Source organism: Danio aesculapii, chromosome 14 (genome assembly GCF_903798145.1).
Source record: "Danio aesculapii chromosome 14, fDanAes4.1, whole genome shotgun sequence".
NCBI lineage: Eukaryota > Metazoa > Chordata > Actinopteri > Cypriniformes > Danionidae > Danio > Danio aesculapii.
Genome location: NC_079448.1, coordinates 35,073,567 through 35,100,275, shown reverse-complemented (window position 1 = coordinate 35,100,275; position 26,709 = coordinate 35,073,567). Strand labels below are relative to the sequence as shown.

General features: G+C 35.8%; 1 protein-coding gene across 4 annotated transcripts; it reads right to left on the bottom strand.

Annotated features, from left to right (window-relative positions):
- Window positions 1-1,084: 1,084 nt before the first annotated feature.
- lnx2b (ligand of numb-protein X 2b) lies at window positions 1,085-26,545 on the bottom strand. Of its 4 annotated transcripts, XM_056472159.1 has the most exons (12): window positions 26,353-26,545; window positions 25,934-26,068; window positions 24,795-24,925; window positions 19,042-19,588; window positions 16,627-16,820; window positions 14,294-14,490; window positions 8,636-9,037; window positions 7,945-8,079; window positions 4,714-4,888; window positions 4,364-4,607; window positions 3,441-3,599; window positions 1,085-1,977 (listed from the first exon to the last, which is right to left on the bottom strand). In XM_056472159.1, the coding sequence occupies exons 4-12, from the start codon at window positions 19,434-19,436 to the stop codon at window positions 1,842-1,844; spliced, it is 2,037 nt and encodes a 678-aa protein (XP_056328134.1). In that variant the 5' UTR covers window positions 19,437-19,588; window positions 24,795-24,925; window positions 25,934-26,068; window positions 26,353-26,545; the 3' UTR covers window positions 1,085-1,841. The 4 variants fall into 4 exon arrangements, with proteins under 4 accessions (XP_056328134.1, XP_056328135.1, XP_056328136.1 ...); XM_056472160.1 differs by lacking the exon at window positions 24,795-24,925; XM_056472161.1 differs by lacking the exons at window positions 24,795-24,925; window positions 25,934-26,068.
- Window positions 26,546-26,709: the final 164 nt, after the last annotated feature.

Below are 26,709 nucleotides of genomic sequence, written 5' to 3'. Positions count from 1 at the left end.
ATTCCACTCAGCTATCACGTTATTTTAATTTATAAGCAATAAGACATTATAAGTGAAAAGGTGCACTTTAATTTTGACACCCATAGACATCGTCTTTCAGTTGTCAAGTTTTGTAAAAATCTATCTATTGAATCAATCAATCTATAAAAAAATAAATAAATAAAAAACGTTGGCGAGAATTATGCATTATAGGCTTAATATACATAGAGAAAACAGATGAACCGAGACTACAGTCAGATCATGAAGCTGTTGGCCTTTCTTTCGATGTGTCAGTGCAGAAATGAACAAAACAATAGGTCTAATACAAAATAGTATAAGATAAAAAAACAGTTATCAGATGGTAATATCTGTCACTTTTCCTAAAAGATAAACAGCACTCGGTAAAGTTTCAGCAAGCTTTCACTTTCATATTCGACATGAAATGCACATTTACTTGTAGGAATGATGGCATCCCGCCTTACTCATTCCTACACTGAACTACACTGTTCCTATTTACTGTGACCTTTTATGTGAAGCTGCTTTGACACAATCTACATTGTATAAGCGCTATACAAATAAAGGTGAATTGAATTGAATTCCATCCTCATATAGCCATATATATATGGCAATTACACAGACATAATACACTGTGATATAGCCTGGTTCATTAGTTCGTTGGAGTGTTTTGCATTGTCCCTGCAATTGATTAGCTCCAGAGTTTGTTTCATTCGAGCTGAGACCACCTCATTCAGGCGATCTGACCTATTGATTTGGTGCGGATCCGAGCACGATTGCTGGATTCACATATGCCAAACGAACCGCACTAAGGCGACAAACAAGACAGTTTCCAAACTTGAGTAAGGCATTTTCAGTTTGTGTCTGAAAGCAGTTACTCTCAATCAGCCTGTTGAAATAGAGAGATTGGCATTTCTTCCAGAACTGTGTGTTTTAATCATTATTTTAAAAGAAGATGAATGATTGATTCTGGCAGATATCACTCTAAATAATCAGCTACTGGCATTCGCTGTGCATACTATAAAAGTTAAAGAAAACAACAACAGATCTAATGTAATGAAGCACAAAAAGGCCACTGCTTACAACAATGACATAATAAAATAAAACGAAATCTTTAATTTTGTCATCATAGTAACCCTTGAGACTTGACATCTGGCTAAAAGTGAAAGGGTCAAACATACATATACAGTATACGAAAAAAAAACTAAAAGCATTCAAAGAACCGTTCTACAGATGATAAAAGGCCAAAGAGAATAAATGGCATTTTTGGTGTACAGGCAATTAAGGCATGTGTGGATCACCGTGTTTGCACATATTTTTATCCAAGGCACCCGAGAGATACATTCTTAAAAATGTGTTGAATGAGCAAAGCGGTGGATTTAGAAAAAGTCCAACTATATCACCCCCAACAGCAACTACAGAGCTTCACGCTAGCGTAACTATTCTCAGAACATATTGCGGAGTAAAAATGCTCACCAATATGAGAACGTGTGCAACTCTAGGTAGTGTCAAAATAATTTTGACCTCACTACTGACCTATTGATGTCGATCATAAACCTTCTAAAAGATCATTTATGGAAAGCGAGACGTTCTATACTAAAATATGCCTCTTGCATGGTAAATATCTAGTTTAAAATGTCTTTTGAAAGCTTGTTCAGTGTCCTTATATGCACTTCTTACACTATCGGTGCCTAACAAAGAGCATTACACACTTGTGTAGAACTGTGAACTACAGTGGATTAAATAATATAAAATCTGTGTCAATGTGCCACCTTTTTCCACAAGCGCGCTCAATGCTCCAGTAATAGACTTGTGCTGCAGCTTCAAATGCATGCTGTGGTTGAGTTTTAAACCAGACTGCCAGGCCAGGATACCACGGTCAGAGTGACTTTGTTCTTCTGCAGTTTTAGCATGGGTATCAAGGAGGAGTTATTCATGCCGACTGTAGTGACTCCATTCACTGCCACGATCTCGTCGCCGCACCTGCAGCAGAGACCCAATAAAGCCATTCATTTTACAGACTCACTCTATTAAATCAAAACCACACTTAATATTCAGTGATAACATTAATTTGATGACTCTGAACTAGTTGAACTTGTGCTATAAAGAATTTACTACAGAAGTCTTATGGATAAATTTTTCCCATAGGGACTTTTACTTTAACTACAAGTAGAATCAAACCATTATAAACTTTGATTTGGAGCAAAGAATCACATTAAAGATCACACAATAATACAAAGGTAAAATGTAGTAATAATTAATGTAGGAGAAAAAAAAAGGTCAAATTAAAAATGGAGAAATATTAAAATGCTTGTATTATGCAATTCTATGAAAATGTGTTAAAAATAATGGAAAAAAGACAATAGTATACAGTGCTTCCAACAGGTTTGAAATATACTTGCGATGGTAGCCGGATTGAAATACACATACATGCGACAAACAAAACAACTATATTTTAATTATGACACTTTTATACACCTTTTCAATGGGTTAAAGTTATTTTTAAAAAAACTGTTGAAATAAAAGATATCCACTATTTCTCTTACTTTTATGCTATTCAGTAGCCATGTGCACCCACTGACAGGTAAAGGCTGCTCTTGGCATTATTGGCATGACATTTTGGACAGTACTGCCAAAGCATTTTAGAAATGTATAAAAGTATGCAATATATTAACATCATTAAATTAATAAAATATACAGCAAATGAGAAATAAATAACAGAAAAATATATAATTACTAGAATAAAAAGTGCAGATTATTTAAATAAGGCAAACTATTTAATTAACCATGTCTAATGGTGTACAAATATTTTGCAGCCAGTATATTGCTACTTTATAGCAGAATTTGAATTACTTTCCAGTTCATTACTAAGAAGCTGTTTTGAAACAATCAGCTTTTGACACAAATAGCAGAAAAATACATTTTTGGTCAGAACTTTTTTACATTTCTGAATGAATCTTTTGTGCTCACCCAGGCTGCATTTATTTAATTAATGGAGTACTATTACAACTTAAAAGAATTGTTTTAAAAAGCCCAAGCTCAGACAACAGGCACTCATTTTAGATAGCTTCAATATAAATGGCTGACTAGACGGTATATAACTCCAGCTAAGTTGAACATTTTTCTTTTTTTCTGTCAAAGTGTATTAAGTTATTCTGAGTTCATATACTTCTTGTTGATGAAAAAAGAAACCTTTGCCAATTTGTATATTAAATTTCATTTAATTATTTATTGTAAATAAAAATTGGTGCTCAAAAAAAAAAAGAAAAAAAAAAAAAGAATTGCTTTGACATGGACAAATTAACCCGTAACCCTAACCCAGCATCAATAATGTCCCATAATCCTCTAGAATCACTAATACATTGCCTTGGTGGTCAAAAACATATTTTAGACATATCAGTGTTGAAACAGTTAATAATTTTATTCTCTTTAATATATTTACTCACTTGAGGCGTCCGTCAAAGTAAGCTGGTGTTCCAGGCACAATGGTCTTGATGAAGAAGGGCTGTTGGCCACGACTCTCCTCATATCCTCCCACAATACTGAAGCCCCAGCTCTCACTGTTGGTCTTCATCAGCATAATATCACGACACCAGTGGATGCAGCTTCAGATTTAAGAGTTGAGATGGTAAAATTATGAATTTTGCCAATATTTATGCCCTGCTGCCAAATACTTTGCAATTCGTATCAGCTTAAATGGGTAATTCACATAAAGCAGTATCAGATATTAACAAAACTTGAGTGCCTATGATCGAAAAAAAAAAAAAGGAAGAGGTGATTCCATTAACATCTTCAACAGGCATTAGGGTGTGTGTATATAATATGGGGAAAGATTACATATTGTTAATTTATATATAATACTGACATTGCAAATTCCAGTTCACAAAAGATAATTGTAATTGTAATAAATTGTTGTAATACTATAAGCATAGTTATAAACTGAGATCCATACCTATACCAAAATCGATACAGAGAAACCGTATTGGTGGAAGCATTTGAGTTCAACAAAAAAAGGGTTTTATGAACCCTAAAATAACTGACTTTCTTCTCAAATTATGCACATGGAAGAGAAAATGTGCAAGAATTCATTAAAGTATTATTTAATATAATTAACTTAACTTTATATTATATTAACTTATATTTATATTAACTTTATATTAACTTAATTTTGATGGGTCAGTATGAAAATGCATACATTTGTGTAAATCTGCGTACATATTTTATTTTCACATAAAATAGTAACATGCCTGTGAAGTGAACCTGGCACTTCAGCTTAATCTGGCAGCCAATCAGACTGACTTAAATACTGCATTTAATAATTAGCAACACAACAGAACTAGTGAAAAAAGAAAGGTTAAGTCCCACTAACCTGGGCAGCCCGAGCCAGCGGGTCCAGAGAGGAACCCAGTTGATGTCATCGTCTTTGGGGCCCTCCATTGTGTCCATGTCTTCTCTACTGCCAGGTTCTACATCTTGTTCTTCATCATCAGCGAACGTCTGGATGACCCGCAGGTTTACTGTGCTCTGAGCAGTCTGAGTCTTCAGAACGGTCACTGCCTCATTGTAGGTCAGATGGGTCAGGTCAATACCATTTATACTCAAAAGAACATCACCTGTACACCAACAGCCAAAACAGCACTTTCAACACAAGGTTTTTTGCAGAGAGAGAGGAACAAATGCCTTTTTCATTAAGAGACATGAGGAAGATGAATTTCAGACCTGTTTTGACAGTGCCGTCTCTGTGCAGGCAGCCCACAGGCTGGACACTAGTGATGTAGACCGGCAAACGGCTGCGACAGTCTCTGCCACCTGCAATGGTGATGCCTAGAGACTGCCGAGGCTCCTTCTTTAGGGTCACAGTCTTCTCTTGACTGGAGAATCCACCTGGAGGCTCCTGAAACCAGATAATGACAAATAAGAAATCTTTTAGAAAAATAATCTCAATAAAAACAATTAGTGAGGCAATTTACAACTTCTATCAGTAGGTGAAGTATTTAATACATATGTTTAAGATTTAAAAGGTTAAAAGGAAATAAAAACTAAATGACTGTTTTCTGGATTGTCAGGTTAATTACTCCACCACTACAGTGTCACATGACCCTTTAGAGATTAAGCTTGCATCCAGATTTGGAACATTTATTATTATGAATTTTCTAGTGAAATATTTAACTATATGAAACACTGTGTAATATAGAAACTCTGTGTAATCCTCCTTTACATTATCTATATTTATTTCATGTTTTATTGGATTTTTTTTGTAACTATATGACAATGCATACATACATACATACATACATACATGCATACATGCATACATACATACATGCATGCATACATACATACACGTATGCAGTACAGTAAGATGTTACTGTAGGATCATATACACACATGTAAGCATAACTAATCATTAGTTACTTCTGTAGTTGGGGGAAGGGTGTAAAGTGAAAGTTTAAGACATGTGCCTTCTCCCTGCTGTGAAAACATTTGTAAAAACAAACATCCCAGATCCTGCTGCGAAGTGGAGAGATGTGTAAATGTGAGCGGCTCTGGCGGCGCTGCCATCATAACTCATGGATTGTGGCAAAACGCTCTCCTTCATCCTTCAAAACGCTTCTCCTCATCCCGCCAGAGTCTCCAGAGCCTCAGAGGGGGAAGGGCGGCCTCTTCCTACCCAGCAGGATGGCCCTTCCTCCCAGCAGGAGCCCAAGCTTCATCTCCACAGGTGAAAGCTAACTGTCACCAGCTTTGATCCCCGGCTACAAACAAACACAGTGGCTGCAGCAGCACAGAGAGCAGCACCCCGGACCTTTTGATCAGGGTCAGGTCCCAGAAAGAGAGGGGGGCTTCTGCTTTCATCTCCCACTAGCCAGCCTGCGTTTGCTGCCTCGGCCTTCAGCTGGTGAGGAAGTGTCACAAAAGCAGGGTGTGACTGGTCTCTGGGTGAAAAGTAACCTCACGCTCACACACGCGCAGGCTTTGACTATAGCAGCAGAAGCTACGAAACATGCAGTAGAGTTGATGCAAATAAATATAACTGTATCCACAGAACACTTTTTGATACACTTAAAAAGGGTGTAAACTATTAACTACCTAATAATATGTGAAAAACTGCTATATGATTGAATACATGGCAATGCAAGACATCACAGTTTATAACTGAAACTGAAATGGGAGAAACTGATTGAGCATATTCAGCATCTCACTTTGGACAGTGTTGAGTGATAAAACTGGAGTTGAAAAAAAAAAAATCAAATAAATTTTTTAAAAATCAAAAGCATAATTTTACTTATGCTATTAAAATACATTTAACATTATTTCTATTTTGTATATTATTTGTATTACAGCTCAAAGATTTGGGGAGGAGTCATTTTCAATAAAACTTTAAGACAAGCAGGATGCATTAAATCAGGGGCCTCAAACTGCCGGCCCGCAGGCCATTTGCAGCCCTCCCTCTTCCTCCCTCCGGCCCGCAACTAACCTACGACACAGAGTATAACGAGATTCGGTCCGCCAAAACATATACTTTTGAATCACTATCATTGTTGTGCAGCCGTGTATAGCCACTTGTGGTTTTGACCCTCATCTACAGGACATTCAAAGTATGTACTATATGTTCAGTTTACTTTCGGTTTCTCTCAGCATGCGGTGGAAAGTAGCGCACATGCAGATTATTTCTGGAGCTGATTTAAATGTCGAAATATACAGGGTATATTCAGGAATCATAAAGGAAATTTCAATACCTTTTTAAGACTTTTTATAGACCTTCTCTGGATATTTTAAGACCTCGTTGCCACTTCAAGTTCTAATCAGGATCATACCTTTAACTTCATAAACAGTTGCAAACAAACAGTTGTATTCATATAAATAAATGGAGCACAATCATGCGACAGAACTCAGATAAGCTTGGAAGAAACAAAGTTTGAAAAAATAAATTATGCAGTTGTTTTCAGCGACAGGTTTCAGCCACTGTTTAAACTAGTCTTTCACCAACCAGGAGTATGCAAACTTGCATTATCTTATTTTGCCGTCTGTTTTGCTCTATGGCAGGGCTATTCAATTAGTTTGTCATGGGGGGCAGTTCATGAAAAGCATGCAAAATGAGGGGCCAGAGAGATATGACTTGCAATAAAAAAAAGTGATGACACAACAGCATATAAGAGCCCATATGTTGTATTTTTGCTCCTTAAGACACCCACGTTGTGTTTTTCTACATTCAAAAAAACAACAAATTAACATTTTAAACAACATAACATCAGTGCATTGTACAATGTGGCTTTTTTTACAAACATATTTAAATGTTGTATTTCAAAGCACAACAAAAGCAGTGCACTGCTTAAGTAGGCTTCTTCTACATTCAAACACATTCTTTTTTGAGCATTCACATGTTATGTTTTGAACTGCATAATTATGGATGCAACAATTATAGATTTTGGTTGTACGATTATATAGTCTGAAGAATAATCATGGTTTCACAGTTATCACGTCTACTGTAATTTTAAGTTTTATATTAGGCAAGTATATAAATGACCTGTTGTTATCATCTGTGTTCATACATGCATTCATTTTAATAATTTGTATTAATTCGTCTAACATATCTTTTGTTTACAATGCACTGAAAGCCACCCACAACTCTCACCACTACAGTGTGAGATGTTTTCGACTCGGTGCGTCTGAAAGGCGCAAGCGCAATTGCTCCGCTTGCACACACATATTGGCAATACATTGGAAATAACGAATTTGCGCACGGAAAAGAAGCAAAATAATTAATTCATGCTTTTTTGGACTCAAACACTCAAACAGTTTTCAACATTAATAGTACTACTACTAGTTTTTACTACCATTAAGTATTTTTAAAGCACTAAATGAGTAAATCCAAATTATTTCTGAATAATCAGCCTGGAGTAATGAGAAAAAAATAAATAAATGAATAAAACAATATAACTTAGTTACCTTCATGTATTCAGAGTGGCGTCTGAAATACTGTGGTTCGGGGACTCTCCGGGCCCCTCTGCTTTGTCCCTCACCGCCCTCGTCGGAGACATCTTGAAGCCTCATCACTACAAAGTTCACACGCATTTCACTTGCCTGCAACATGCATAAAACACATTTAACTATAAAACCAGGAATCATATAAATCAATGCAGTGTTTAGTAGCACTAGTCAATGTCAAGACATCTGCTTTTTCTTTCTGAAGTGAATCTATGGGTGTACTCACACTAGGCCATCTGAACTGTGCCTGGGCGTACCTGAGCGCAAAACTGAAGACGTAATGTCACTTTTAAGGGACTGTTATAGATTTATTAATCATTACTTTTCAATGAACACGAACTGTCATAGCCGATTAAATATGCAACCCCCCGCTGCACGTCAGCTGCCACATTCAGCAAACATCCTAATACATGCAGCACGATGACTTTCAAAACATTTGAGTATCAAAAGTGGTGGATCTGTTCAGCAAAAGATTTGACTGTGCCTTATCGCATCCCAAACGACTTAAAATAGTACAAAACAATATTAATAAAGCAATCTCCATTCTACTGAGCGAGAGCACTTCTCTTCAAAACTGAACACAGTCGCATCGTCATTGATGGCTCGAAAGGTAAATTTGTGAGTACACCCCATGAGTCCTTCCTTTCTGTACCTGTATTATCTGAGCAGCACTCTCTGGGGTGCCATGTCTCAGGTCCTGTCCATTAATGCCCAGCACTTTATCATTGTTCCTCAGTTTGCCATCTTTGGCCGCCAGTCCTCCAGGCAGCAGGTCCAGGATGAAAACTCCTGGCTCCTCAGACTTGCGAATGAGTTTGATTCCCAGCGCCTCCGAGCGCTCATGCTTCACCAGGGTGACCTGGATGACGGTACCATGGTTCAGGTTGGTATTGGGCGACTGTGTTGGAGGAGAAGCTGAGGGTTGAGCGTGATGTTCAGGCCGGGGTTTGAAGCCCTTTTCCTGCATGACAGTGAGCCTGAGGCGGGAACACGGCTGCCGAATCACAGCAATGGCACGACTGTGAGAGATGGATGCCAGACTAACATCATTCACCTGAAAAAGATCACGGTGTTTTGTTTAAGGTGGCAATATTACTGAAGTAGTGCCAGATCACACTGTAAAAATGCTGGATTCCACACAATTTCTACATGTTGTACCACCACAAATCAATGAAGTTAACTTAATCATTTTTACAAATTTAAGTGGATTGAACATAAAACAATAGAGTTGTCCCAAAAATAACTTAAGAATTGTGTTATTTCAACTAATTTGAAATAAGTTGTTTTGAACAAGCAGCAAAAGTCATTTGTTGAGTGTAGGGTAGATTAAGTGATACTTGTATAAAGCAATAACAAATCTGTAAATTTCCATAATAATGAATATACTAAAAAGTGGAACTAAACGGAGCTGCTTGTTTACACCATACAATGTTTATGACTGTTTTGTACTAGCAGTAACTGCACCCCGGTTCTATTTGCATGTTTTAACTATGATTGGGATGACTTCACTGTATGAGATTTTGGATGACAAATGTTTAAAGTCCCCGTGATCCGGAAGCTGCGATTGTATGTTTTTTTGCATTGTGACACAGTTTCTAGAAAAACGGAATATTAACAAGACAACAGTGCGCATGGCTTGTTTTTTGTACCGTGAGCTGAATGGACGAACCAAAGTAGGCATTTAATTCAAAAAAGATCGGGAAAAAGGTTTGGGGAGAGTATTGAGGAGATCTTATGGCCATATTGCACTGCCCTTGTGTTTACAGCAGAGTAAAACAAATGTATGGTCAAATGTTAAGACGACGAATCAGAACTTAAGTGAATGAAAGTGGAGGAACTTAAGTGGTCAAATGATCGGAGAGGTCTAGCTGACATCAACAAATAAATCACTCAACTCCCTGGTAGAGTAAGTTATGACATTTTCATTAAAGATGACAGGCTAAATCTCAAAATGAAAAAAGAAAACCACCACAAAATCATAATGCCATTTTGGTTTAAAATTCCTGACCAGCTAAAACTCTAATATGGCTATTTCTCAAAAGTGTCAATTTTTTTGTCAATATTTGCTAAAGATTCAGAAAGTGAAAGCCCTGGTTCAGTATTGACTGTGTGGGGAATTAGTTTAACGGCAACAGATTTTGTTCCCTCTAAAGAACACCATATTTTTAAAAATCCTAAAATAACGCTGTCATTTGGGGGGATTTTTTTGCACCAAAAAACAAAAACACCACCATGTATAGGCTTGGAACAGCCCTTGTGATATTAAATGCTGTGTTGAACCAGAAAAGGGGAAAAGAGAGATCCCATTTCAAGAAATAAGATATCCAAGCCATCCACAGATCTCTTTACAGGCCTCACAACCCTAAAAAAAGTCAAAGGAGCTTCATTTAGCATACAGATCATCCTAGGACTGTCATTTGGCCTAAAATGTATTTCCTTATATGTGATTTTAGAGAAGACAGGAAGGGCTGGATAAATTAATTCAAACTTTAATTCAGTTATTTATTCTGACTCGCATCATTCCCACGCCTATGACTTTATTCTCAGGAACACAAAGAAAAATATTTTGAAGAAAGTTGTATTGACAAAAACAGCCAATGGGACAGCCAACAGCCTATTTGGTTCTCAACATTCTTCAAAATATCTCATGTTCAGCAGAATAAAGAAAGTCATACAGGTTTGAAATTACACATGGGGGAGTAAATGACCACAGATGTCTTTGGGTGAACTCTCTCTTTGAGTTTGAATTTGAATGTGAAGCCAGTTGTGCTGGTTTGCTTTAATAAAGCATTGCATTCCAGGACGGCCAGAGGCAGAAATCCTAGGAGAGCGCAGGATTGTGGGAACTAGAATGCAGTTTTCCTTAACTGATCTGACTTGTAATTGAGAAGCATTGCTGTACAACTTTAACTTTTCAATAGCAGATTAAACCCTTTTATACTTAATTAAAAAGTCTATAAAACAAGTACATTGCATTGTTGCAATGTCATCTAAACATTGAGATAAAATCTGTTACTATTACTGTACTCATAATAGTTTACTTTACAAATGTTTTTATATTTGGTGTAAGTCACCCCATATATACAGCTACGCTAGCATTGTAGTGATGTGTGGAGAGTGTAAATATTTGACAAAAATAATTATTTAATGAACTAATTATGCATACATATTTACTGACAGAAACAATGGAAGAATCAGCAAAACATGCTTAAAATGTCTAAAGCCAGAAAACATTAAGGTATCAATTAAATGACACTATGGACTAGTGTTTGTATGAGAATATTTTACCATAAAAGGTTAATATTACTATTATTATTATTGTTATTAACATAATATTAACATAGTGTAATATTATTACACTATGTTAATATTATTCTGCAGTTTTAACATTTGAACGTAAGAAAAACCTATTTCAAAGCATTTTTAAACATCACATTTGGGTGAAAAAAATAAAAAGAGCTAGATGAAAATTAAACTGACTCATAGGATCCTAAGAGAAGCAAGGGAATTCATTTTGGTGTAGACTGCTTTCTGAAACTGATGTTAAGTGTTGGTATTAATTGCGTTAATTGTGTTATTTGTGAAGCACCATCCCATATCAGAATGAATTGCCCCAAGGGGAATAATAAAGCTTTAAGTTAAACTAAACTAAAACTGGGGTCAACACAATTTAGATAAAACTCATGCTGATCCATGTCCATAGATGTCAGTGTAGTGACTAACACCACTGTGGTATATTTTAAAAGTACACAAACAATCTTGTAAATGCTATTGGAATAGTCTCGCATAACCAGACCTCAGACTAACAACTGAAGATCTGGGAATTTGGGCCACTTTAAATGGTCAAAAACCACATATTGAAGCTTTTATGCGGTGAGTATTGTATACTTTTAATAATCCAGCATTTAAGATAATTTGATGAAATGCTCATAATCACAAAGTTATCCTCACAATTACAGAAGGGTGTGCAGCCAGTAAATCACGGATTCATGAATGTCTCGGAAAGTTTTATGTTTATTAATGAGCACTGTAATCAATATAAACATTGTAGCTTTTTATCCGCTCAGACTTGTTTCTAGGGAGTTGATTAAGATTGAACTTGCACACTTGACTCCCGGAAATCTTGTATAATTAAACCAATCTGAGGATCTGCTAATGCGTTTCCAGAAAGTGAGCTATATGCATCAGATGATTAGCCATAGGTCCGTGGGCGTTGCTTGACATTTCGTCTGAGGCCGAGACTACTATCTGAAGAACTGAATGCACATTAAATATCTAACACTCAAAAACAGATCTGCATGTCATGAAATCAGAATTTCCATTCATGTTTACAAAAATCCATATAAGCTTTCATTTTGGAGCAGATAAATACAGAAAATATGCAGGACATCTATTGAGTAAACTATATATTTGATGCACTACCTATGGTAACATTTGTTTTAACTGAAAACTGCTACACTTTTACACATGCAATGACGTCAGCCAGTGGAAATTTCCCGACATTTGGGAAAGCAGGGTCTTGTGACCTTTATCCTGGGATGTGACTGCAATGTAAACACATGTACGCTGGAGTGTGTACACTGACAATACGAGAACAAGATGGAAAGAGACTGCGAGATAAAATCAGTGGAAAACCTAATGGATTTCAAAGGAACACTCCGCATATTTGAAAATAAGCTCATTTTAAAACTCTCCCATATCTAAACAGTTTTATTATATTTTAACTCATTCAGCTGATCTCCAGCTCTGGCGGGAACCCTTTTAGCTTAACTAAGCATAGACCATTGAATCAGATTATAGCATTAGTATCTTGCTCAAAATTGACCAAAGAGTTTAGATAATTTTCCTATTTAAAGCTTGACTCTTCTTTGGGTACATACTAAGACAGACAGAAAAAGCGACTTTTTTTTAGGCTAATGTGGCTTGGAACTATACTAGCTATTTCGGGAACTATTTCTAGCAGGGGACTATTTATAATACTATGCCTGAAAGTATAGTTCCAACCAGGAAATCATATGGTTAAAAAAATAAATAAATAAATAAATAAAAAATAAATATATATATATATATATATATATATATATATATATATATATATATATATATATATATATATATATATATATATATATATATAAAACAAAAAAACTGTAAAACAGCTCAAATTCTGTATTAGGAAATATAAACAATAAATAGTTTTTATAAAGCATTTGATTGTTTAAGTACGAAATGTACAAATCGTTACGAAAAGCACAATTTTTCGTAGTATTAGATTGAAAGACCAGAGAAAACCCGTGCAGTATGATCCGAAGTAGACAAAAGGCTTAAGCATTTAAACGGCATATATTGTTGAATTGGAATGTGTCTCTCTTGTCGACCGGTGATCCGATCGAGCAAAATGCATCTTATTACCGTGTAAACAGGGCAATATCAGTCATGTTATATCAGCAGACTCCCTCTGTCTTATCTGCGTAGTTATCCTTGCCTTTCTAATGGTAATTTTCATAAAATAGCCTATGGTGCATGATAGCCTTGGTTGAAAAAGCTGCACACTGCAGCATGCAGGCCCGCAATGATGAAAATTAGATTGATTGCATCAAAAAGGCTTTTAAATTGCGCAATGATATAGTAATATCATAAATAAATAAATAAATAATATAGATCGCGCCACCAAACACATGAAAATGAAGATAAGGACAGTAGTTAAATAATGTAAGGAGTCGAAAGTACAGATATTTGAGTAAAAATGGAGTAAAAGTAAAAAGTGATAAAATATTCGTACTTCGTTACTTCCCATTTTTGATTCCTACCCATATCTACTTTGAAAATGAAAATGCTATTTTCTGTCAGTCCATTTTCTCCAAGACACAGAAAAGTCAACTTCAAATAATAAAATGTGAGTTGCTAATGGTCTAATCCCTTTAAATCTATGCTATGATAAGCTCCCATAAGACCTGGAGACTGGCTGAAGGGAATGGAGTTTATAGTGATTGATAAACTCAACAGGATAATTCACACACAAATAAAAACTGGTATAATTTGCAGATTTTTCATGTTCCAATCCAGTTTGAGTTCTTTCCTCTACTGAACACAAACCTTTGCTATTTTGATGAATTTTGAAAACTGGTAACAATGATATTATTTCCTTCTATGGCTACCAGTTTCCAACATCCTTTAAAACATTTTCTTGTGTTTAACAGAAGAAAACAAAACACTTGAGGGCGAGTAAATGATGAGCACAGTATCATTTTTTGGTTAAACTATCCGTCAAGACAAACATGATGGCATGGCAAGTTGAGATATGTCTCACCTCCAGGATATGATCTCCAGGTGCCAGTTTGCCATCCCGGGCCACCAGTGAGTCACGCACAATCTCCTGAATGACGATGTTGCCCAAGGGTGTGTCTTTCCCTCCCACTATACGCAATCCCAAATCCTCGCCTGGATCTTCTCGAAACAGCTCCACCACAGTCGCCTCTGCCACAAGACTGCACCTCAGAGGGGTGTCTGGGAAAACCAACAGGAACCTGATTTAGTGAACAAATACTCACAAGTGCTAAGCATTGCAACATACAGCAGCAACTCAAATTATCAAATGTATGATGTAATATTCTCATGAGGTAATAAAACAGCTGCAAGGTAACTTTATGACTAACAGCATATCCATTAATCTGGATGACAGGTCCAGACTCCCCTTAGGCTTTTTATAAGTTTAAACAGATAAATCTTCTTCGTGAGTGTACATGTTTTCAGACAGTTGTTTTTTTGCCACAATGTTTTTCGATGCAATATTCATAACATCTAAATACTCCCCAGGCATCTGCTCACAAAATAAAGGACCACATGAAAGATTCCCTCTGTTTTGGTTCACCCAAAAGTAAACACAGCTGCAAATCAATTTCCTCCGCTTTTCACTGTACGTGTTACACTCTTCTCACCTTTTCTCCTGAGGTGCCACAAATCAAAAACATGTTACAATCGTAATTCAACACAAGACAACAACAACAGAATGTGCTTAATTCTTTTGTAAATCTAATCCTTACCAGGTGGTGTACAGTACAGAGAAAACTAAAATATTAAGCTGAGATTTAATGTTTAGTTACCAATTAGTTGTTGTAATATTAAACATTAAATTCTATCCCATTTTGGATCATTTTATTAAGATTAAAGAGAAAAATTAACTGGTCGTTTAAAATACTATAAAATGTATGTATCATTATATAAACCAAAAATATATTTATTCTGAGATTTTGGTAAAGATTAATGATTTAAAAATATTATTACATTTCTATTTTGTTTCAAAATTAACCAAGTAAATGTTGAAAGCAACAATTAGGGCCAATCCCAATTCAATTTTTTTTTACCCCTACCCCTTGGCCCTTGAAAAAGAGTGTGAAGGGGAAGGGCTTCAAATTTTACTCCTAAAAAAATGGGACAGACCTACAGCACTTGCACACGTCATCATGTCATTGCGATCTCTTAATTCAAATGAGATTGACAATGGCAATTGCTATAGGAAATCACTAAAGGCAATGATATCATGTTATTATAACGCTATAATGTGGCAATAAGCTCGTAACTATTGTGCATTTACACCATGGCCATATTCATCTATGTAAATAAACTAAACAACATTAACATTATACCAGACACTGTTAAAAGCTCATTCCCAGCCCTTAGACTTTTCTGACAGGGTATTCGAGTGTCATCGAGTGGCAGATGTAAAAGGATGTTGTGGGACTGCGATACAGGAGTTATTGTGGATTATAGTTTTTTAAAAAGCTTGACTGTAAAACACGAACAGTTATAAATGTATTAAAATATGTGCTTGTTTGTTGTAAAAATGCGTAATAATGGGAAAAAAAAAAACTAATTTGTGCATCTCCCCTTGGTTTTGAGTGTGGTCCTGAAAAATCTGTTTCGAGGTCTATCTAGCCCTTCCCCTTAGCCCTATGCCTTCAAGCTAAAGAGAATTGGGACACCCCTATTCCTTCATGTGAATGCCCAAAATGAGAGGTAGGAGTAAGGGGAAGGGCTAAGGGGTAGAATTGGCCTTACTTGGGTCTTACTAGTGCAACAATTAAATGCCTAATATTACATGAATCCAAAAAATAAGAAAATAAACAGGACAACTAGCAGTATGATACCAAGCATTAAACCAATGTGTGTATTTTTTTGCTCTTGAACCCTAATTACCTGTCATTTTAAATCTAAATCTTTATTTTAAACATTCTTTATATATTTTATAAATGCAGGTCACAATGAGTTATTTCATTTTTATGTTATTAATATCATATCGGTCATAAATAGTATCTGATTGCTTTATAATGACGAAGCATTATTTCACTCATATTTTGACAATGTTTTAAATAATATTTGTTAAAATAAAAAGTAAACACTTATTGAATAGAATATGCTCTTCTACATTTATAAAAGTACTTTGTTGATTTTATCTGATGCAGACACTAAAATGGGACGTCTTGGAAAAAGGGACTCGCATACATCAAAATCTTTATCTTTGACCTGAATACTTCAAATGTTATTCCAACCTGAACTATCATAAATATTTAATGACATGGATCAGCTAACACTCCTTAGCCTATAAGGTTCTGTAATCATATGTAATGGTAAGTGATGCAATACCATCTTCACCCTCCTCGAAGGCGGGGTTGACCAGTCCAGGTTCTGAGGGTGCGCTGAGCTGAGCCGTGCGTGCGATTGTTTGGGCAGATTTGGCATCAGCTAAATCTCCATCTGATTTGCTTCCCTTTAACTCATTCCAGGAGGGTCTCTTTCTTCTCTCCGCCTCCTCCCTAAGTCGCTTGAACGCAGGGCATCTGAAAAAGAGCGAATTGGAGCACAGTGAGAGCTTATGCTTCATTACTCAGTAGCCTACTGTTAATTAACCTACAAGACATTCATTACCAGATGGCAGCAGCGGTAACTAAAAATATCCCAAACATGCCCCATGCTGACTGCTGCTCTGAATCTACCATATTCAGAAGTCAGCAGAAAACAGCACAGCAAAACAAATCAATGCCTAATCGTTGGGGTGCAAGCTACGTAGCGTTTATCTGTTAGCTTAAACGAACATGCTCAGGGAGTGGGACTTCTCAGTACTGAAGCTATGCAGATGAAGAGACGATGAAGCTTTTCTGCTGCATTGCAGGGATGGAGATGCTACAATCACAGTCAGGTCTGATCTGGGCTACAGCATGTCAACACCTCCCTCCCCATCCCACAGATGCTCTCTCTGTTTACATTGGGCCACGTGAACTATTAGTCAAACAACCTTTAGACCGTGCTGTTACATCACAGGAGATAAGTATACAATGAAATGCCCAAAAATAACCTATTTACAGGACATGAACCGTCACAGGGTCATACTACATGGTGTTCTATTCGAAAGCATGCGTGTCTGTTATAGTTAAAAAAAAAAAAAAAAAACAGGAATGAGGAAATATGGTGCAGCAATAAGCCACAAAAAATTCACTACATTGTGTATTAAATCAGCGCATTAAGTCTTAATTCACTTCATCTTTATTTCTTTAGCACTTTTACATTGTAGATCATGTCAAAGTAGCTTAACATAGAAGTTCTGGTAAATTGAAACTGTCAGTTCAGTTTTCAGAGTTGAAGAGTTTTCATAATCTGATTGTTACAATCTGAGGCAATCAAATTGCGAGGCAACACTTTTACTAATAACCAGAATTAGGGCTGCACGATATTGGGAAAATCTGAAATTGCAGTATTTTATTTCTCTGCTATATATATTGCGATTGGAACACAATTTCAGCAGATATGTGAAATTGGGATAATTTTGTAGCAGAGTGAATCAAAAATGAAAGAAGAAGTGCTTTATGGTTTTTAGAAGAGTCAAACAGTAGTCAGATAATCAGGTACAGTAATAAATAATCAAATGTGATGTAAAATCACACTGCAATCTTCATTGATGATCAACTATAATTCCAACTCAACATTGCAGATCCTATGATGTGACTATAGCGAATGCACACATTGTACAATGCTGAAACAATATATTGTGCATAGGCATGGAACGATAACCATTTTCAAGGTATACAGCAGTTGGGAAAAAGTCAATGTTTTAAAACCACCTAAGTTGTCTGCTATACCGTTCCTACAGGTATATTTAAGATTTTTTATTATTATTAACATTATCTCCAGCAGAAAAGATCTCTAAAAATGCTATTTTAAATTGTAAAGAAATCTGTTTTAGAAACTAGTGAGGAAAGCAGAAGTTAATGATTAATTTGAATTATTTAACCTGACATGTTTACTGTACCAAAATATTTCAAATACTTCTCAAAATAAAATATATTGTGTGGTTAATGGGGAAAAAGTTTTTGTTTTTTACTCAAACAGTTAAAAAGAATATATTTTAAAGCAGTAAACACAATACTGTGAAATCGAGATATTTTTATCCAAGGTTATCATACCGTCAGAATCTTATACCGGCCCATGCCTAATTGTGCAGCCCTAACCAGAATCAACCTTATTGTTTTATATTCAAAAAATTGATTAAAGTTATGGAATGGGAAGGATTGGGTTGAGCTTATAAGAAAGCTTAAATCCCGAAACTTAACAAGGAGAAACTAATAATGCCAACTCCCATGTGTTCCTGGCAGATGGTGAGCAAGCTGAACTATCTGCACACATTCTATAGTAATTACTCATGTGACTCCTAATTAACTCCATTATGTAAGAGTGTCACCCAGTTCTTTCAGGAGTTCAGCTTTTTAGTCGGTCATACGGTCCTGCTCACGACTATTATTTAATCCCGCTCAGCTCTCACCAATCTCTGTTCACATGAAACCTGAATAAGTGGAATTCCACACATTTTTAAGCAGCTCTCCTAATACTTACAGTAATATAACATGCGCATTTATTTACTGACTTTTCATAAGTAGGCTGATTTCACTTCTGTGGAAAGATATCTGCATTATCTCTTCTGAAATTTCTTTGTGTTTATGCCTTGGTGACCTAGTGAAATGTAAACATCTTTTTATTCAAAAACAAAACATTGCAGCATGCACTAACCTGTTATGCAGATGAGGTTGCAGCTCACAACGTTGCATGCTCAGCTCGCACTCACTGCGAAATGGGCACAGCACAGCCAATTTGTCCAGCAAGTTGCGTACCAGCAGGCTGGAGGCTCTGCATTGTTGTAGCTGAATCCTCTGTCGGTCGACAGGACAGAAGTCCTGGTCATGCAGGAAATTGCTGAGGCACTGGAAGCAGTAAGTGTGGCCGCACGGTGTGTCCATAGGCTGCAACAGAGGTTGTAGGCAGATGTGGCAGACCAGCTCATCATCCACCTCATCCTGATATTCAAACAGGTGACTGTCCTGGCCATCATGGCACTGTCCACATTCCTTACACACCCGCGCCCACGTTACACTGGTCAGCGGTGAAGACGTCTTAGACTCCATCATGGTCTGGAGAAGTTGAGCTAGGCTGGAAAGCCTATGCCTCTTTCACAGCTCACAATTTCTACATCAGCTGCATCAGATGAGAAGCAACCAAATATTTCCAATCCAGAGAGAGAGAGAACAATCTGCTAGCTGCTTCATCTACACCCAAGTTTCTGTTGGAAAAGAGAACAAAGAAAATCTGAAACTAGCGTCAGGGCATTTCTTTTTTTGGCTCATGCCGGCTGGACAGGAAATGACATGAATCCACTTAACAGCAACAATATGGGGAGAGGGCTGCAGCTGTATCCTTTCCACGAGTTTCCTCTAAGTTTGCACAACTATCACTGTTCAAGTCATTAAAGCTCTGGTAAATGACAGGAGGGTAAAACTCTCCCACCAGGGTAAACATAGAAGCTGCTCTAAACAGGTTAAATTCCAAAATGAATAGAGTAGAAATGACAAGCTTGTTGTTAAAGACTCACAATCAGCAGTGGGTCACTTCTCTCACATAATCTCTGTTAAATCCATCTACAGTGAAAGCATGTGTACTAAACCTTTAATGAACACATTCAAGAAGATTCCATGAGGTGCAATTCCCTACAATTTGAACAATATTGATACATTAATTAATTGTTACTTGCTCAAATAAAATAAAGACTATAGCTATTTATCAACTGATTAATTAAACTATAACCTATATTTGATGACAATAAAATGTTCCAGGACTTTAAAACCAACATACATGAATCAAAGTTAGTCCATGTGCTTTGAATGATTTGCCTTCTGTGTACAGTAGATACTTTCATGTCATTAAAGCTCATCCTAATAACACATCTCATACAGAATATCATAAACAGATGATAAGACCACTACATCAAAAATTCTCATTCAGTAACACAATGCAATGATACAATTAACAACCGACACTTCAATGGATGAGCAAAACAAACACACTGTCCGCCATGAATGTGAGGTAGTAAATCTCAATCATTACCCCAACCCACCTCAGATGGCAGCGCAGTCAGACTCCCAGCAGCCGCTGCATGAAAACAAGAAACTCAAGCCCAACAGCTGCGCCGGCCGCCTGCAGCCTGACTGAAACCAGAGCCCGTCATCTCAACTAGGGACAGAGTGTGTTTGTGCATGTGAGTGTGTGTATGCAAGGACGTGCCGTTAAAGGGGACTCAACAGACTGGAGAGAAACGTTCAGAGTCCGGCTGTGCCGACTCAGGAGGAGGGGTTGAGAGTGTGCGTGTGTGTGTGTGTGTGTGAGAAACGGAGGACGAGGGGGAGTGTAGACTGCTGATGTGGTACTAGTGCATGCAGAGCATTCTAAGAACCAAGCTCAACCTCTGGCCAATTACAGCGTACGCATGCACGTGTGTGTGTGTGTGTGTGTGTGTGTGCGCACTGTTCGAGGTCAAGCAGGACATATTTCTCTCTCTTACTGCCCTCCTCTATATTCTGATAACCTAATGAACATAACCCTGTGAGGCTAATAATTCACACAAAATCAGTGATTCACAGCCTAAAAAAAATGGTAAAATGGTTACACTTTATAAAAAGGTTCTTTAAAATAAAAATAGAAACTACTTATAATGCATTTATTAATCTCAATTAGAATTAATTTCCACATTTATTAAAATTCAATCTGTTATTATTCAAAGGAGCTGGGCTAGTGTCAGCTAGCAATTAACACTTCTGTTTTTATTCATTTACGTTAAAGACAAATCAATACTTTAACAATAGGCCTGCACAATTTTTCATTTTAGCATCGATATCGCAATGTGAGCATACGCAATAGTCACATCGCATAGATATGCAATGTTGAGTCGACTTTGCAGTGTAATTTTTACATTTACATATGCAAAACCATTTTTCTCTCTTTTATCATTGCTTTATTGCATCTATCTATGCATGTAGTTTGCTACATTTAATGGATGATTCACTCCCCTACAGAATCCTCCCAATCAATCAAAATAAATATAAATGACAGCACTTCAAGGACCAATTCTCACTATTAATTAGTTGCTTATTAGCATGCATGTTCTTGAAATATTGGCTGCTTATTAGTACTTATAATCTACATTATGTGCATGATTCCATTCTACATCCCTTACCCAATACCAAAAAACCTTAATATCTATTAATAAGGAGAAAATTAAGAGTTTATGGAAGCAAAATTCATATTTATTGGTTTTCTAGTAGCGAGATTTGAACCCTAAAGTAAAGTGTGACTAGAAAGTCTTTCTAAATGGTGCTATTCAATCATTTGTCATCAATCATTTTAAATTGTATAGATACAGTAGATCATAATATATATTGCAGAAAAATTAAATATTGCAATCTCAATTTTTTTCAATATTGGGCAGAACGAGACACACACACGCACACACACGCGCTCACACACGCGCGCACACACACATACGCGCGCGCACACACACACACACACACACACACATATATATATATATATATATATGATATAAATATATATTACTTAGATCTTGCATATGCTTTGTATTTTCTTCCCTTTAACAACAACAACTATAAACAGTAAAACATGGGGAGCTACAAGTCCTTTAGAAGATTGCCTTTAAAAAAAAAGATATATATTTAGACACATAATATTAAATATAAAAGTTACTATTCAAAAAAAATGCTAAACTATTAAAGAATATATTAGTCATGCGCCGGTAAAAAATTCTGACGGTAGGATAACCTTGGATAGAGATATCATGGTATTGTGATTAATCCACTAAAATATATTCTTTTTAAATGTCTGGGTAAAAAAACAAAAACTTTTTCCCCTTTGAAAACAATATATTTTATTTTTTGAAAGATTTATAATATTTTGGAGCAGTAAACATGTCAGGCTAAATAGTTCAAATCAATCATTGACTTCTGCTGTCTTCATTAGTTTCAAAAAACTAAAAAGATTTTTTTTAACAATTTAAAAATGGCATCTTTGGATGTTTTTTTCTGCTGAAGATACTGTTGTCCTAAAAACAAAGACAAAATGTAAAAAAAAAATCTTACACATACCTTAAGAACGGTTTACCAGAAAATGCCGGCGGTTTTAAAACCTTGACTTTTCCAAACCGCGGTATACCTTGAAGACGGTTATAGTCCCATGCCTAAAATATACTCAATGTGTTTACTCCAAATTTTTTTTAAAAGTATTCAGTCTGTGTTCCTAATGAAAAAGACATGACATATATATAGTGTGCACACGATGAGAACATGCAAACTCCACACAGAAATCCATCTAAATTTATATTACCTAAATAAATTGAAAGTAATCTCTACTTCAGAAATGGCATCTAAATGTATTTTAATTTCTTTCCAGTATGGGGTTAATTTCTGATTGTCCCAAAAAACATGATTGTGATTAGCTACTTTTCCCCACACATTCTCCAGCAGCTAGTGTCCTATTTTTTAACTATAATTTAATCAAACAAATTTAACAATTATAACAATAACATTAAGCAAATATCAAAATGAATATCCAGTTTTACACTGTACTTGTTATGTTATGCATACATTTAACTAATAAAAATGATTGTGGGTTTTAGTGACAGTTTTTTTTTTTTTAAACAAAATATTTTAAAAAGTTTAATGTCAGCCACAACATGAAAGATATTAGCCTACAAATATATGGCAAAATTTAAATATTAGTGCAGCCCTCATATTTAATAATATGCACTGTACAAAAATATGGATTGTCACTTTAAAATATATAACCACAATGCTAGCAGGCTTTTGCAGTGGAAGTGCCAGAAAATGCATAATGTGTTTTTATCAAGAGAGAAGATTCAGGTCCCTTCAGTGCAACTCTATCAAGATTACATTACTGCATGCCAAAATCTATATGCTAAAGATTATGTATCTGATATACTTAAAGCGGAATTCACTTTGAGTGTATTGTAGGATATGACACAGTAAAATGACAATAATTAAGACCACTCTGATAAACATCAGAAAACCCTGAACCCTCTTAAACAGTGATGCCATTTGCTTGAATTATGTCTGCTGAAGCTGTGACCCTGGTGAAGATAAATGGACTCACCCCATAGCCTCATGGGAGTGTCTTACACACTAAAGACATGCAGCCTGTCAATCTCTTGTAATGATGTAGAGTATGGGAATCTTTCAAGGTTGAGCCCCATTATAAAATCCAACAACTCCACAATGTGTTATTTACCTGTTGGTGTACCAAACAGTCACTAAATGTTGACTAGTTACAAAATCAATACAGTGTTTTCAGACGTTAGGCACTACTCTGGTCCACCACCTACAGAACAAATGGTAAATCAAAGTAAACGTGAACACCCAGTCTGAAACACTATCACCTACACAAGTCTACCAGGGGACATGAATCATAATATCAGACACACCCTTACGGGATGAATACATGAGCAATAGCACAGCCCTGCAAATGACTTAGCTCAGAAAGAATGAATATATATACTGTTCTAATGTTAGAGATGTCTACTCTTTCTCTCAAATCAATAAGCACAAGAACCAAACATGCTGATTAAACATTGTCTATTCTAACCATTAACTGCCTCTAACCAGCATTTCAGGTCTTAAAGAGGCAGTTTAGCCAAAAACTAAAATGGTTTCACAATTTACTCCCCCTCATGCCATTTCACACAAAAAGGAGGCATAATGATAGGGACTGACACTGTTAACATCTTATTTTGTGTAGCACAAATAAGAAAATCACAGTGTACAAGACTAAGAATTAACATAGGAAAGATTCAATCAAAACAGAACTCTAACAAAAGGGTTTCTGCAGGTTTCACAAAGTTAAATTTAAAACTTTTAAAGTCATTTTCAGACCATTATGAATGAAACTTTAGACTTATTCAGAGCTATATTGTGATTTTTTTTTTCGAATATCCCAGTTAGAAAAGATTTTCACTTGCACTATCAAAAACTATTAAAATTTAATACATTTAATAATACAATCATTTTGTTTGAATATTTTTTAAATAAATTTTCACATATATCCATAAGGCATGGGATGGCATAAGATTCTAACGGTATGATGACCTTAGATAAAAATATCACGGTTTCACGTTATTGTGATTACTACTCTAAAATATATTCTTTTGTAAATGTTTGGGTAAAAAACAAAAACTTTTTTGCCCTTTGAACACAATTTATTTTATTTTGAGAATCATTTATAATGTTTTGGGAGCAGTAAACATGTCAGGCTAAATTATTAAATGAATCATTGGCTTCTGCTCTCTTCATTGGTTAAAAAAAAAAACACAGATTTAAATAAATTAATTTAAAATTACATCTTTGGAAATCTTTTCAGCTGGAGATACTGTTGTCTTAAAAAAAGTAAATAAAAAAACTTACTCATACCTTAGGAACGGTATAGCAGAAAATTTTGGTGGTTTTTGGTGGTTTTGAAAACCTTGACTTTTCAAAAACGCAGTATACCTTGAAAACGGTTATCGTCCCATATCTAATGTCCATTCACAAACCCTATAACCCTGCAAGAATGGAACAAAACATAGCTGTCAATTACCTCAGTGAACAATAACAATAAAAATCGGTAAAATTAAGACCTGTTATAAAAGGATTTAAGACATACAACCAAACATTTTAAACTTTCTAAGACCTAAAACTTAGCTTTAAGATTTAAGACCCCGCAGATACCCTGAACAAATTACACATACAGTGCTCAGCATATATGAGTACTCCCCTCACAAATCTATGTTTTAAATTCATATTTTTAAAAGGAAGCCATACAATATTATATTTGTGCATATAGTCAGTACTGAAGCGAAGTCTGGAGCTTATTTAACAAAATAATTTACGATAATGGTCTGAAAACTAGTACACACAAATGTATATGTTATAGAAATATCACAAAAAAAGCTAAAAAAAATTGAAAAATTTTGTTGAAATTTTGTAGGTTGTAAATTTTTTTTTAATATATATATATATATATATATATTTAGCTTGAACTGACTTGTCTTTCAATCTCTAAATGTTTGATGACTAAAATATTATTTTAATAAATATATTTGTTAAATCTGTTTTGCTTTATGCACCAAAATTTCATTGCCTATATTCACTAAGAAATGGCTAAAAATATTAATCTTCAAAATGGGGTGTACTCAATTATGCTGAACACTGTAGATCTTTCATTGTGTTTAAAGGGGAGGAAAAAAACACATTTAAAAATTGATTCTGCGCAATGGTTAGTTTCACTGGTGAGTTATTTTCATTTTAGGTGAACTATCCCTTTAATATTAGACCAAATGTGATCAACAACACATCCTCAGCAACCTAAACGCTTACCAGAACCAAACCAGAAGAACATACATCTTATTTGTTTATGTTCTGTTGTATATTCAGAAAAGTGACTCCACCTACCGGGGGGCATAATTTCACCCTTTGTATGGAGTGAAATGATACTAACAAGCTTTAAAAAAATACTGCTAACTTTAATACCACATATAATATGATATAAAATGATAATTGACATTTCTAACCTTCAGAAATGGCGGTCTGACCTACACGTTGCAGGTAGATGAGACACACGAGAAAGTAGAAGCCATAAATCATTCATCAATCAGCTGACAGTAGATTCCGACTGTAACCTGGACAACCAAGTGCCCTTGAAATACCTATTGGGTAAAGAAATGATACAAATAATCGGTTTATCTTTGTATCTCAACTTTACGACATAGACAACCTGCTAAAACAGCGTCCCAGATTACCTAATGTGTTAGAAGCGGTGTAATTTTCGCTTTGCTGTACTTTTACCTTCATTTACACAGCATGTAGTGATATTAAAACACCAAATGTAGCTTACAGCTTGATGGTAAAGCAAATATTGCGAGGATCGGTCTGTCATGTAAGAAAAGAAACGCGTTGGACATTTCGCGCTCAAGACCGAAACTCATCTTACCTGTGCTGGTTTTCCGGAAGTCATAAACAAAGACGACTCCAAATATAAAACATTAACCGTCGTGACTTCGACTAAACTGCATAATATGAGTATTTCATCACTTCCCTGCCGATTTTCTGATAAGTATAACACACCAGGTGTTGTTAAACCGTAGGCGACGTGAGCGGCGTGAGTTTCAGACAAACAAGTCGGATCTGACGCTTTCACAGGAAGTTTGCGCAGGTAGGAATAATAAAGTCACCTTTGGACTCAGCGTGTGGCGTGCAGGTGCAGAAATGTGTAACACACCGGGCAAATATTAAATTTATCAAATATGTGAAGGCAGGATAATTATTAAACGTTGTTTTTAAAGTTTAT

Coding starts and splice junctions, on each gene's coding strand:
- lnx2b (XM_056472159.1), bottom strand. CDS start 19,436: ATGATGGAGTCTAAGACGTCTTCACCGCTGACCAGTGTAACGTGGGCG. Junction 16,821..19,041: donor CAACCTCATCTGCATAACAG/GTTAGTGCATGC, acceptor GCTCTTTTTCAG/ATGCCCTGCGTTCAAGCGAC. Junction 9,038..14,293: donor CTGGAGATCATATCCTGGAG/GTGAGACATATC, acceptor GATCTTTTTCAG/GTGAATGATGTTAGTCTGGC.